At 44.6% G+C, this 15173-nt stretch overlaps 1 protein-coding gene across 4 annotated transcripts in view; it reads right to left on the bottom strand.

The window, feature by feature from the left end:
* The window catches only part of nphp4 (nephronophthisis 4), a 191766-nt gene that overhangs the window by 108796 nt on the left and 67797 nt on the right, over positions 1-15173 (bottom strand). For 3 of the 4 annotated variants that reach the window (XM_024384500.2, XM_042303891.1, XM_024384501.2), the window contains exons 7-8: positions 11951-12141; positions 6476-6605 (exon numbers count right to left, since the gene is read on the bottom strand). In XM_024384500.2, the coding sequence (XP_024240268.1) occupies positions 6476-6605; positions 11951-12141 (321 nt within the window). The remainder of the gene's footprint in view (positions 1-6475; positions 6606-11950; positions 12142-15173) is intronic. The other variant, XM_024384503.2, reaches the window with a different exon arrangement.

Below are 15173 nucleotides of genomic sequence, written 5' to 3'. Positions count from 1 at the left end.
CGTGAGATTTTGAGTGAAAACCTCCTTCCATCAGCAAGGGCATTGAAGATGAAACGTGGCTGGGTCTTTCAGCATGACAATGATCCCAAACACACCGCCCGGGCAACGAAGGAGTGGCTTCGTAAGAAGCATTTCAAGGTCCTCGAGTGGCCTAGCCAGTCTCCAGATCTCAACCGCATAGAAAATCTTTGGAGGAAGTTGAAAGTCTGTGTTGCCCAGCAACAGTCCCAAAACATCACTGCTCTAGAGGAGATCTGCATGGAGGAATGTGCCAAAATACCAACAGTGTGTGAAAACCTTGTGAAGACTTACAGAAAACGTTTGACTTCTGTCATTGCCAACAAAGAGTATATAACAAAGTATTGAGATAAACTTTTGTTATTGACCAAATACTTATTTTCCACCATAATTTGCAAATAAATTCATTAAACATCCTAATGTGATTTTCTGGATTTTTTTTTCAAATTTTGTCTGTCATAGTTGAAGTGTACCTATGATGAAAATTACAGGCCTCTCTCATCTTTTTAAGTGGGAGAACTTGCACAATTGGTGGCTGACTAAATACTTTTTTGCCCCACTGTACTTAAATGCATATGGATTAGGCCTAATTTGCCCTATACAACTCCACCTAAAAGACCCAGGAGAGCTTTATGAGAAAGCTAAAGTTGGAAGGTAGACAGAATAAACATTAATGGACACAAAAGTACATTTTAGAGAAGAATGTCAAGGCACCCAATGCATCACTGTTTCATGGGTGAGGCCCAAATGCCAAACAGTATTCTAGTTTTGTCTATGACACTTTTCCTAAGAGCTTGCCATTAAAGACAGTGATAAAAATATGGTAGAAATGGGAAAGAAACTCAAGAAAACCATGATGATGATGATGATGATGAAAAGCTATGATCCTTTATTGATGTCACATGTTGAATCCACTTCAAATCAGTGTAGATGAAGGGGAGGACACATGTTAAAGAAGGATTTTTATGCCTTTAGACAATTGAGAAATTGTGTAGATTGTGTATGCCATTTAGAGGGTGAATAGTTAAGTGCCTTTGAACTGAGTATGATAGTAGGTGCAAGGTGCACCGGTTTGTGTCAAGAATTGCAACACTGCTGTGTGTTTCATGCTCAACAGTTTCCAGTGTCAAGAATTGTCCACCACCGAAAGGACATCTAGACAACTTGACACAACTGTGGGAACGATTGGAGTCAACCCTTTCGACACCTTGTAGAGTCCATGCATACCCCAACTCAATATGAGGAAGGTGTTCCTAATGTTTGGTATAGTCAGTGTATAATCACCAAAGTAAGCAGAACACATACACGGTCATAACAGGAACCAACTTATATATACAGGATAATTGGGGTTTTGGCAATTTGGCCAAAGATTACAAACATAGACAGTGCACAAGGAATACTTGAATATGGTAGAACAGCGAATTAACTTGATGGATGGAAGTGGGGCTCGAAACCACGCTGCCAAAAGGCTGAAATGTCCTAAATGACAGAAACTGTGGTACTATGAACACATAAACTGTATAAGTTACGAACGACACCATCAAATATGAGATCTCATCTACATGACAGCTGAACAAAGCTAGAAGGCAGCTTGCCACTTGCAGCACAGAGACAGAGTATCAAAAGATGTGTTATCTGAGGAGTTTGACATCGATGCACAGGGTCGTTGTTGAGCTCACTCCTCTCCTCCACTCCCCATCGATGGAGAGATAATAGACCCCATCAATATTCCAGACCTCCCTGAACTTTGGAGCGGGTCACAGCCCCCCCCGCGCGCCTTCCCCATCCTCAGGTGGCGATACCTACCCGCTCCCCTCATCACTCACCCTCAGGCAGATCATGACAGAGCTCTAAATATACCTATGCACCGCTGACTGCAATTAAGCTCCCTGCCTCCCTCTCGCAAAATAGCTCTCACCTCATGGAATATTCATGAGGTGTGGTGCTGTTGGGTGAGGGGGTTTGACATGTCACCAACACTTCTTGTCTATCTTCTCCGCTGAGTGACATATGTGACTTTGTGCAGTGTGCAAGAGATAGGGGATAGGATCGATACAGGGTAGGGTATACAGGCCATCTGTTTTCACAGTAACTGCCGCCATCTTTGCATCTCTCCCTCGCCATCTTTGCATCTCTCTCTCTCGCCATCTTTGCATCTCTCTCTCTCGCACTCTTTGCATCTCTCTCTCTCGCACTCTTTGCATCTCTCTCTCTCGCACTCTTTGCATCTCTCTCTCTCGCACTCTTTGCATCTCTCTCTCTCGCACTCTTTGCATCTCTCTCTCTCGCACTCTTTGCATCTCTCTCTCTCGCACTCTTTGCATCTCTCTCTCTCGCACTCTTTGCATCTCTCTCTCTCGCACTCTTTGCATCTCTCTCTCTCGCACTCTTTGCATCTCTCTCTCTCGCACTCTTTGCATCTCTCTCTCTCGCCATCTTTGCATCTCTCTCTCTCGCCATCTTTGCATCTCTCTCTCTCTCGCCATCTTTGCATCTCTCTCTCGCCATCTTTGCATCTCTCTCTCTCCACTCTTTGCATCTCTCTCTCTCGCACTATTTGCATCTTCTCTCTCGCACTCTTTGCATCTCTCTCTCTCGCACTCTTTGCATCTCTCTCTCTCGCACTCTTTGCATCTCTCTCTCTCGCACTCTTTGCATCTCTCTCTCTCTCACTCTTTGCATCTCTCTCTCTCTCGCACTCTTTGCATCTCTCTCTCTCTCTCGCACTCTTTGCATCTCTCTCTCTCGCACTCTTTGCATCTCTCTCTCTCGCACTCTTTGCATCTCTCTCTCTCGCACTCTTTGCATCTCTCTCTCTCGCACTCTTTGCATCTCTCTCTCTCGCACTCTTTGCATCTCTCTCTCTCGCACTCTTTGCATCTCTCTCTCTCGCACTCTTTGCATCTCTCTCTCGCACTCTTTGCATCTCTCTCTCTCGCACTCTTTGCATCTCTCTCTCTCGCACTCTTTGCATCTCTCTCTCTCGCACTCTTTGCATCTCTCTCTCTCTCTGCACTCTTTGCATCTCTCTCTCTCGCACTCTTTGCATCTCTCTCTCTCGCCATCTTTGCATCTTTGCCATCTTTGCATCTCTCTCTCGCCATCTTTGCATCTCTCTCTCTCGCCATCTTTGCATCTCTCTCTCTCGCCATCTTTGCATCTCTCTCTCTCGCCATCTTTGCATCTCTTTGCATCTTTGCATCTCTCTCTCTCGCATTTGCATCTTTCTCTCGCATCTCTCTCTCTCTTTGCATCTCTTCTCTCGCAATCTCTCTCTCTCTCGCTCTCTTTGCATCTCTCTCTCTCGCGCTCTTTGCATCTCTCTCTCTCTCTCTCGCTCTTTGCATCTCTCTCTCTCTCTCGCTCTTTGCATCTCTCTCTCTCTCGCGCTCTTTGCATCTCTCTCTCTCGCGCTCTTTGCATCTCTCTCTCTCTCGCGCTCTTTGCATCTCTCTCTCTCTCGCTCTTTGCATCTCTCTCTCTCTCGCTCTTTGCATCTCTCTCTCTCTCGCGCTCTTTGCATCTCTCTCTCTCGCGCTCTTTGCATCTCTCTCTCTCGCGCTCTTTGCATCTCTCTCTCGCGCTCTTTGCATCTCTCTCTCTCGCTCTTTGCATCTTTGCTCTTTGCATCTCTCTCTCTCGCGCTCTTTGCATCTCTCTCTCTCGCTCTTTGCATCTCTCTCTCTCTCTCGCTCTTTGCATCTCTCTCTCTCTCTCGCTCTTTGCATCTCTCTCTCTCTCGCGCATCTCTTTGCTCTTTGCATCTCTCTCTCTCGCTCTTTGCATCTCTCTCTCTCGCGCTCTTTGCATCTCTCTCTCGCGCTCTTTGCATCTTTGCATCTCTCTCTCTCGCGCTCTTTGCATCTCTCTCTCGCGCTCTTTGCATCTCTCTCTCGCGCTCTTTGCATCTCTCTCTCTGCTCTTTGCATCTCTCTCTCTCGCGCTCTTTGCATCTCTCTCTCTCTCGCTCTTTGCATCTCTCTCTCTCGCGCTCTTTGCATCTCTCTCTCTCTCTCTCGCTCTTTGCATCTCTCTCTCTCGCGCTCTTTGCATCTCTCTCTCTCGCGCTCTTTGCATCTCTCTCTCTCTCTCGCGCTCTTTGCATCTCTCTCTCTCTCGCTCTTTGCATCTCTCTCTCTCTCGCGCTCTTTGCATCTCTCTCTCGCGCTCTTTGCATCTCTCTCTCTCGCGCTCTTTGCATCTCTCTCTCTCGCGCTCTTTGCATCTCTCTCTCTCGCGCTCTTTGCATCTCTCTCTCTCGCGCTCTTTGCATCTCTCTCTCGCGCTCTTTGCATCTCTCTCTCTCGCGCTCTTTGCATCTCTCTCTCGCTCTTTGCATCTCTCTCTCTCTTTGCATCTCTCTCTCTTTGCGCTCTTTGCATCTCTCTCTCTCGCGCTCTTTGCATCTCTCTCTCTCGCGCTCTTTGCATCTCTCTCTCTCTCGCTCTTTGCATCTCTCTCTCTCTCGCGCTCTTTGCATCTTTGCATCTCTCTCTCTCTCGCGCTCTTTGCATCTCTCTTGCATCTCTCTCTCTCTCTTTTGCATCTCTTTGCATCTCTCTCTCTCTCGCGCTCTTTGCATCTCTCTCTCTGCATCTCTCTCTCTCTTTGCATCTCTCTCGCGCTCTTTGCATCTCTTTGCATCTCTCTCTCTCGCATCTCTCTCTCTCGCATCTCTCTCTCGCGCTCTTTGCATCTCTCTCTCTCGCATCTCTCTCTCTCGCACTCTTTGCATCTCTCTCTCTCGCGCTCTTTGCATCTCTCTCTCTCTCTCGCTCTTTGCATCTCTCTCTCGCGCTCTTTGCATCTCTCTCTCTCTCTCTCTCTTTGCATCTCTCTCTCTCGCGCTCTTTGCATCTCTCTCTCTCTCTCGCTCTTTGCATCTCTCTCTCTCTCGCGCTCTTTGCATCTCTCTCTCTCGCATCTCTTTGCATCTCTCTCTCTCTCGCATCTCTTTGCATCTCTCTCTCTCATCTCTCTCTCTCGCGCTCTTTGCATCTCTCTCTCTCGCATCTCTCTCTCTCTCTCGCATCTCTCTCTCTCTCGCACTCTTTGCATCTCTCTCTCGCATCTCTCTCTCTCGCACTCTTTGCATCTCTCTCTCTCGCATCTCTTTCTTTGCATCTCTCTCTCTCGCGCTCTTTGCATCTCTCTCTCTCGCGCTCTTTGCATCTCTCTCTCGCTCTTTGCATCTCTCTCTCGCGCTCTTTGCATCTCTCTCTCTCGCTCTTTGCATCTCTCTCTCACGCACTCTTTGCATCTCTCTCTCTCGCACTCTTTGCATCTCTCTCTCGCCATCTTTGCATCTCTCTCTCTCTCTCTGCATCTCTCTCTCTCTCTCTGTATCTCTCTCTCTCTCTCTCTCTCTCTCTGTGTGTGTGTGTAGCAAATGTAAGTTTTTTTAATCAGTTTTTGAACCATTAAGCATTATCCAAGCAGGCAATTCAACAGAGAACCTGTTTACATCAACAGTAAAAGTCTGACTGGCTCTCGAGTGGTGAGATTGTGAGGATGGGCGTCAGTAAGTGACTGCGTCCTAAATTACCCTCTATTCCCTATATAGTGCACTACTTATGACCAGAGTTCTATGTGCCCTGGTCAAAACTATTGCACTATGTGCACTATATGTAGAGAATATGATGCCATTTGGGACACAGACAGTGAATGAGTGAAAGCAGGCCTACAGTATACTGTGTACATGGAGTGGAATGCTTGTTATTGTTTCGGTTTTAATTGGTGGCTCATTAGCCCAGGAGTTTGCAAGGGACAGCACATTCACAGACACTAAGAGCGCCCACCCCTAGCACACTGCATCAAGGCTAAAGCCCACCAACGCACATAATTGGCCAAATATTTGGTGTTGCCATACCGTCTGCGTCTAGCTAACTAAACCACCCGTATTGTAAATGACTTCCCTAGGGACATTTTGTTTCTTGGATTGTTGATTTTTCTCTCTCTTTTTGTGTTGATGATGTCTCTCCAACAGACTCTTTCTCTTCCAGTTAGCCTTTTTGTAGATAATGGATTCCTACCCTTGTCCTGGTTCCTCCCTGTTTCAATTGGGAGGGGATAATCTTTCCCATGCTCTCAGGCCATGTGTGTGTGTGTGTACACGTGTATGAGCTAGGCAGCGAGGATGAGAGGCTACCTTGGCTCTGTTCTCCTCAACTGCTTGCCTTGAAACCTATCCTCTCTTCCCCCTCCTTTTCTCTGCCAGTGTTGTGTTTGTTCTTTTACTAAGGTTGTCTGGCCAAGGATGCCTCTTTAATTTCCTCTGGGAGGAGACAAGTGGAAATGGATCCATGCTCCAAGGACAGGAGAGGATGGCTGGCAGGACAGGGGGCAGTGGGGGGAAAGATGTTCAGTCCAAGGTGCTTGGACCTGTTGTTCCTCTGACTGGGGGATTTCTTAACAGAGCAGACAGAGGAACCGGAACACACACACACCACCCTCTTACCTTTCCGTCACCAATGAGCGACGAGGAGAAGACATACTCAAGCTGGAGGGCGATCCCCACAGCCTGGTGACTGGGCAGCTTGAGCTCCAGACTGCTACGTAGAGCCAGGCTCTGACTAGGACTGGAGCTGCTGGAAAGATAGCACACAGGGAGAAAGAGAGGGAGACATTAAAAGAAAGAGGGAGAGAGAAAGAAAGAGAGGGGAGGGAGAGAGAGAAAGAAAGGAGATGTGACAAGGGTTGCGAGTGAACAAGTGATCCAAGTGGCAGTCACCATACAGTACATGACAGCTTGTCTTGCTAACAGAAAAATATATATATAAAAAATAAAAATATATATATATATATATTTTTTTTTATCGCTCTACACCAGGTGTTCAACCTAGGGTCCTCTAGGGGCTCCAGAGGTACTGCAGGGGGTTCGCAAAAATATACAAAATAAAAACATGGAATTTGGATTTTATTAGAAAGTTTTTATGAATATCGCAAGCAACAAGATTTAGAACACTTACTCCTTCAAGGGTTTTTCTTTATTTTTACTATTTTCTACAAGAATCAATCGAGACAAGATGGACAAAGAGTGAATCACAATAGACACAATCACAATACATTTTCTTAGAACAGCTTCTTGTGTGTCTATTATACAGCTTTATCTGTGTTCTGTGGATGTTAGATGACTAAGACGGGTGTCACATCAAATCAAAATCAAATTAAACACAAAGTGCATGGCACTTCTCTGTCTGTAAGGTTAGGCTATGTGCAGGAGGCAGGAGCATTGGAAAGTTCAAATCATTTGAACTTGGCGCTTGGGCTGGGCGGTATGGCCCAAAAATCATATCTGGATTTTTTCAAATTTATTTGCTATTCATGACATACAGTACCAGTCAGACGTTTGGACACACCTACTCATTCCAGAGTTTTACTTTATTTTTACTATTTTCTACATTGTAGAATAACAGTGAAGACATCAAAACTATGAAATAACACATATGGAATTATGTAGTAACCAAATAAAGTGTTAAACAAATCAAAATATATTCAAATAGCCACTATTTGCCTTGATGACAGCTTTGCACACTCTTGGCATCCTCTCAACCAGCTTCATGAGGTAGTCACCTGGAATGCATTTCAATTAATTGGTGTGCCTTGTAAAAAGTTAATTTGTGGAATTTCTTTCCTTCTTAATGTGTTTGAGCCAATCGTGGGGGGGGGGCTACAGAAGATGGTATTTTACCAAATAGGGCTAAGTCCATATAATGGCAAGAACAACTCAAATAAGCAAAGAGAAATGACAGTCCATCATTACTTTAACACATGAAGGTCAGTCAACACGGAAAATGTCAAGAACTGAACGTTTCTTCAAGTGCAATCGCAAAAACCATCAAGCGCTATGATGAAACTGGCTCTCATGTGGACCGCCACAGGAAAGGGAGATGCAGAGGTTCCTCTGCTTCAGAGGATAAGTTCATTAGAGTTACCAGCCTCAGAAATTGCAACCCAAATAAATTCTTCGCAGAGTTCAAGTTACAGACACATCTCAACATCAACTGTTCAGGGGAGACGGTGTGGATCAGACCTTCATGGTCCAATTGCTGCAAAGAAAGAAGAGACTTACTTGGGCCAAGAAACACGACCAATGGACATTAGACCAGTGGAAATTTGTCCTTTGGTCTGGAGTCCAAATTGGAGATGTTTGGTTCCAACCGCTGTGTCTTTGTGAGATGCGGTGTGGGTGAACGGATGATCTCTGCATGTGTATTTCCCACCGTAAAGCATGGAGGAGGAGGTGTTATGATGTGGGGGTGCTTTACTGGTGACACTGTCTGTGATTTATTTCAAATTCAAGGCACACTCAACCAGCATGGCTACCACAGCATTCTGCAGCAATACACCATCCTATCTGATTTGGGCTTATCATGTGTTTTTGAACAGGACAATGACCCAACACACCTCCAGGCTGTTGTTGGTAAAATTATGATTAAAATGACTGAACAAATCATTTTAAATGGAACTGTAACTAAGTAAACTTATACTCTGTTTTATTATATCTGATTAACTATATGAGTTCATAAGGTGGAATTGTGAGACACGGACAAGGAGTAATAAAAGTTAATGAACACCATTCCAACTAGGAATAAAACTAATGGGTTGTGGACTGTGAAAACAGATAAGGTCGTTAGCCTATGGTTGACCCTACAGAAACTTAGCTCTGGGGTTTTTAGATAAGGCAGTGAGTGCATTCCTAGGTTTTCTGTTAATCAGAACTGTCAGTTCAGTGGTGATCGATAATGTTGAGGGGTCAAAAGTTATCTGGGAGTGTGTTAGTAAGTTAGAATGAACTTTTCACCTCACTTTGTCCTGGTTGAGAGGAGGGGATTCTGTTAAAGCAATGAAATGACGTCATGATCTGTATATAAACTGTTGCTCGTGATTAAGTGGGAGCGCGCTCCGAGAATAAATTCTATTACTGAAAGACTGGTCTGCGTCTATTTTATGCAAACAAGAAATCTTAGAAATTCTCATAAAATAGATTAAGGGTTTTCAATTGATGAAAGCACATTGGCATAATTAAATTACACTAACAGCTGTGTAAGGGCTATTTGAACAAGAAGGAGAGTGATGGAGTGCTGCATCAGATGACCTGGCCTCCACAATCCTCCGACCTCAACCAAATTGAGATGGTTTAGGATGAGTAGACGGAAGGAAGAGCAGGCAACAAGTGCTCGGCATATGTGGGAACTCCTTCAAGTCTGTTGGAAAAACATTACAGGTGAAGCTGGTTGAAAGAATGCCAAGAGTGTGCAAAGCTGTCATCGAGGCAAAAGGGTGGCTATTTGAATAATCTGAAATATAAAATACATTTGTGGACCACTTTTTGGATGTCTTCACTATTATTCTACAATGTAGAAAATAGTATAATAAAGAAAACGCCTTGAATGAGTCGGTGTTCAAACTGTTGACTGGTAGAGTACCCATAGTAGAATTATGTCAACTGTATTTCTCAACTCCTAATACTGAGCTAATTACGCTCAATGGAGTATCTGACATAGAGTTTGAATAAGGAAAAGCAAGTACCAGTCGTGGCAAGTGCCGCTGGCAAGCTTTCTTGACTTGGAAATAAATTTTTGCCAAAAGACATCTATAACCTTTGTTTAACCAGCTAGACAGCTGCTATTAGCTAAAATGTGCTTGGAATTACCATTCTAGCTAATAGGCTATGCTAGAGTTTACACTTCCTCTTCCAATTATAATGTGGGGAGGTCAAAATAATGAAAAAGTATCTACCAAAACTATTCATTTTTAAATTGTTATTGCCATTATCCTTCACCTGATGATAATACCAAGATGTGAAAATACATTTTTTGCTAATGGGGGTCCCTGGATCAGCAGCAAAAAAATAAAAAAAAGGTTGAAGACCCCTATTTTACACACTAAATACAAAATCAGTCTTACTCCGGTCCAGCACCTCAAACTACAGAAAGGTATCCAAATTGCCCAAGAATCCACTACACAACAGTATTGTAACTATTCTGAGAGTAGTGGCACAGAAATAGCTGCAACAGTCACTTGTCAATTGAAAAGTCGTTTGTTAAAATCGATAAGTCTTCTTTCAACCACTGCTAGAATAAAAAAGAAAGTTAAATAACTAAAGTAATCATCGTTCAGACTGAAGGTCAAACAATACCAGAAGTAAACGATGGACTGTTCAACTGAGCGTGGTACCTACTTCCTTGCAATTGTTCTAGCAACTGTATTAAAAAGGTACAGTGAAGTGGCGTCATTTCTTCTTAGAAAAGGAAAATCACTGCCGATGACAATGATGTTGAGCGGTGTCCACTCCACGCGCCATGTGTTACTGGCCCCATGTGATCCTCGCGTTCATATTATTTAGATTTTCATCATTCACAGTTTGCATACAGCCCTGACTGCCAGCATATTGACGAAGTGAGGAAATGTTGTGAAGGTCAGCCGAGTTGCGCTACTCTCCACAGGCAGAACCCCCCCCCAGGAGACTGGAACAGGCGTTGCTTTGAACTGGGCCCACGAGCAGTCCTGTGTGTGTGTGTGTGTGTGTGTGAGCGTTGGCTTCTTCCTCGGCGAAACGACGACGACAAAAAAAAAATCTCCCGAATAATTACGGCCTACGCTGTGCTATTCATAACAGCGCTTTCAAATTCTGTGTGACCAGCAAGGGGGGACAAGAGAGTTCTACCTACCTCTTTATAAAAGGAACTAAAACACAAACGGCGGTAGCGTCGGATAATGTAGTGCCATTATGATTATTATGGTTTATTATGTATGGGGTGCAGCCCAAATGGCACCCTATTCCCTATAGAGTCCAATACTTTTCAACAGAGCCCTATGCGCCTTAGTCAAAAGTAGTGCACTATATAGGGAATAGGGTGCCATTTGGGATATAGGCAAGGAGGTGATAGAAACAGTGAGGCCACTTTATCTGATGGGGGGGCATACTTGACACGCCCACATAGTTGCTATAAATGTGGTGGCATCAGACAAACAGCTTTATTATAAGCGATATGAGATGAATTGATGTTTAGTTTCCTTTTGTTGAGTAAATTGTGTAACACCACTCACAAATACCTACTTTGAATCTCACATGATCATCAAATGAGAATGGAATTTGTTTTATTCGATGTGCATTCACTAATTCTAAACTACTAACTGAACCAACTCATGAAAGCTGATTTGAATATTGTGTCTTGCCATTTCTAATATGTTGGTATGTGGCCTTATACAAGCACACAGTCATACAAAGTAGTATGTGAGCATCTAAATCTTGATTGGTAATTCATTTGTCTATTACCGTCTATCGATACAGTATATAGATCATTGGTCAAGAGATGAATCGTTGAATACGGTGTGTTGGTGCTGGACTGGAACAAAGCCCTGCACAAGGGTTGGTGATCAGTGATCTAAACAGTGTGTGTGTTGGTTTTTTCCTCTCTCATCTAATGTCAATCCAGAGTGTGACTCCATCACCAGCACAACACTGTGGGTTCAGCACCACAAGGAGGCCACTATCACTATGTCGATAGCAGCAGGGTCATACTGATTAGTGCACACTGTAGCAAAACATTTTCCAACGAAAGACAAAAAAATACTGTGTTTCTTATTGGAAAATTTCAATTAGTAGTCCCTCCCTGTTTCAGTCCGTTTTCTTCCTTATAATGCCAAGTGAATAGGACCCAGGAAACCCATGCGCTTACAAATACATGAACAGAAAGTGACTGAAACCCACAGTGTCGTAACAACCCTTGTTGTAGGGTTTGACGTGCTGAAGCCATCCGTCGGAAGCTGATTATGCGTGTTTTAGTGCTGATCAGAGTGGAAAAGGGTACGGAACCTATTGCTGACCTTGCATGATCAAACCCAGTTGACGGGGTTAATGTACCAAACCCTGCACTCAAGGATGTAGCCTACCGCTACCAGCCCAGTGAGGCTCCACTCCACTCACCAGTCTCTGGTCAGTGTGCCCTGTCGGGACGTGCCCCCTTTGGTACGTCCCCTGCTCCAATCGGTGGCCTCGGTTGGCTCCAGCACCACCACCTGGGGGCGCTCCAAGAAGCCCCAGCCGTTGTGGACCCCCACATGGAGCCTCCGCTCCTGGATGACCACCACCGGTGAGCTCTCCGGACCAGAGTGTTTCTGCAGGAGAGAAGAAGAGATCCAATCAGGATGAATTGAGCCAAGGTAGCTCCTCATCCACACACGTGAGCAGACACACACCCACACACTTGGAGTGAGAAAATCTCTAATTGCATGTTGTATAAATAATGAATAAGATCTAGCATAGATGGGGATTTAAATGACACTTACATCTGTCAGGTTGTACAGTTGAGGCCATTAAACTATAAAAGTTGGATACAACTAGGCATTAAAACAGTGCTCACAGACAGTACAAATGTATTTTTAGGTGTACAGAACCCTCTCTACAGCATTCCTCCTGGTACCACCCCAGGACACTGTCACCGTCCCCGTGTGATGAAACATGACGAGGCGTCACCCTCACAGCCCGACTTCTCAGCCCGTCTCACAAAGTCTCACACTCTGAGGTCTCACTGATTGCTCTGCTCTGCAAGTACTTTGACTCTGTCTGCTCATTTCATCTGCTGCTCAGCCTCTTAGTGGAGAAGGGGAAAGACGAGAGCCCCATACATGTTTAAAGGAGTGGACCCTTTTCATATATTAGGAGGAGAAAGCTGTGACAATGGAAACGGCAAACAAAAAAGAAGATGATTACACTGTGCACAAAGGCATACAATAGCATACATTTTTTAATTGCTTTCTTGCGGCCCTGTTACAGCGTATACATTATCATAATAATAGCAATGACTCATACTAATGCTGTGATTACGCAAATTGTAACTAATTAATCAGCTAATAATTATTTAAAATCAAACATCTGGGGAACCATTGGTTCTTTTTTTGCATTTTGTTTTTCGCTCGCTCTAATAATGTGACAATCAATCACAGATAAAACCGTCATTACAAGCTACCGTATGAAATGAAAAATGTAAATGCGAATGAAGAAGTCAATGTGTTTAACAAACAAGTCAATCAACGGGCGGATTGGTTGTCAGCTGTTTTGGGAGTTTGCGCTGCAGCGTGGCACTTGCAGCTGCTAAGTAACTCGGAGAGAGCAGTGAGCGAGATGATTGACTGTAAACTCTCTAACCCTGGGTACTGGGCCTAACTTCTGTTCCTGTGTTACTGCCTGCCTCTCCAGCTTCTGCCTCCCTCTATCTTTCTCATTGCCTCTCTCTCTCTCTCTGCCTAAACTGTCTCCATATCCACCCACACCTTCCCAATCCAATTAGCATATCAATTGAGCATCAGTATTATATACAGCTGCAGAGCGTGCAGCCCACGTATCCTCATCATTCTCTCAATCTTCCTCTCTCCACCTCTCCTACTCTCTCTATCCCTCTCTCTCTCTCCCTCTCTCCTGCTCTTTTCGCAGCAACAGTAAACATCTCTCGAGTCCATCTCTCTCAAGTGGCCGGGGAAGATACAGTAGTCGGGGCTTGTTTATACTCAATGGGGAAATTGTGTTTCACATCTGAAACATTCCCATTTAGATCCGTCAATGCCTTTCGAGAGTCTGCGATAAGAGACCCGAGGCACAAACCCTGGAAAGTTGTGAGATACACTACATGACCAAAAGTATGTGGAAACCTGCTCGTCGAACATCTCATTCCAAAATCATGGGCATTACTAAGGAGTTGGTCCCCCTGTTGCTGCTATAACAGCCTCCACTCTTCTGGGAATTGTTTCCACTAGATGTTGGAACATAGCTGTGGGGACTTGCTTCCATTCAGCCACAAAAGCATTAGTGAGGTCTGGCTGAAAGCACAAAAATTACTAGAATGTCATTGTATGCTGTGGCATTAAGATTTCACTTCACCATGAAAAACAACCCCAGACCATTATTCCTCCTCCGCCAAACTTTACAGTTTGGGCAGGTAGCGTTCTCCTGGCATCCGCCAGATTAGTCCGTCGGACTGCCAGATGGTGAAGCGTGATTCATCACTCCAGAGAACGCGTTTCCACTGCAACCGAGGACAGACCATTTTCACTCACTACGCACTTCAGCACTCGGCAGTCCCATTCTGTGAGCTTGTGTGGCCTACCACTTCGTGGCTGAGCAGCTGTTGCTCCTAGACATTTCCACTTCACAATAACAGCACTTACAGTTGACCAGGGCAGTTCTAGGAGGGCAGAAATTTGCCGAACTGACTCGTTGGAAAGGTGGCATCCTATGACGGTGCCACGTTGAAAGTCTCCGAGCTCTTCAGTAAGGCCATTCTACTGTCAATGTTAGTCTATGGATATTGAAGGGGTGTCCACATACTTTTGGCTATGTAGTGTATTGTGGACACCCCTTCAATCTCCATAGACAGGCATTAGCAGTAGAATGGCCTTACTGAAGAGCTCCGTGACCGTGTAGGCCACACAAGCTCACAGAACAGGACTGACGATTGTTGAAGGCCGTTATTCTCATTGAAAATACTGAAGGCCGTTATTCTCATAACCAAAAATATTGCATTTTCAGCTATGTAAAGATATTGTTGGCTATGTAGTGTCTTTCCATAACCAAAAATATTGCATTTTCAGTTGTTTGAAGCTGGTGTACAATCCTGAAAGTAAAAGACGCAAATATGAAACTTAGTAACAGATCTACCGCTTCTTCGACTTGCTTTCAATGAGAACAACGGCCTTCAGCAATTGGCGGTCCGGTTCTGTGAGCTTCTGGGGCTTATACGGTCACCACGCTCTTCAGTAAGGACTTTCTACTACCAATGCTTGTCTATGGAGATTGCATGGCAGTGCGCTCAATTCTATACATCTGTCAGCAACAGGTGTGGCTGAAATCGACAAATCTACTAATTTGAAGGGGTGTCCACATACTTTGTAAATATACTGTATAATGAGGCTGATGTGGCAGGTAGCCTAGAGGTTAAGAGTGTTGGGCCAGTAACCAAAAGGTTACTGGTTCAAATCCCCAAGCAGGCAAGGTGGAAAATCTGCCTATCTGCAAGGCAATTAACCCCCAAAAACAACTGCTCCCCTGGTGTGGACGTTGATTAAGGCAGCCGACCCCGTACCTCTCTGATTCAGACACATTTTAGTTGAATGCATTCAGTTGTGCAACTGACTAGGTATCCCCTTTCCCTGAA

This window comes from Oncorhynchus tshawytscha, linkage group LG22 (genome assembly GCF_018296145.1).
Source record: "Oncorhynchus tshawytscha isolate Ot180627B linkage group LG22, Otsh_v2.0, whole genome shotgun sequence".
Lineage (NCBI taxonomy): Eukaryota > Metazoa > Chordata > Actinopteri > Salmoniformes > Salmonidae > Oncorhynchus > Oncorhynchus tshawytscha.
This window is presented reverse-complemented; position numbering and strand designations above follow the sequence as displayed.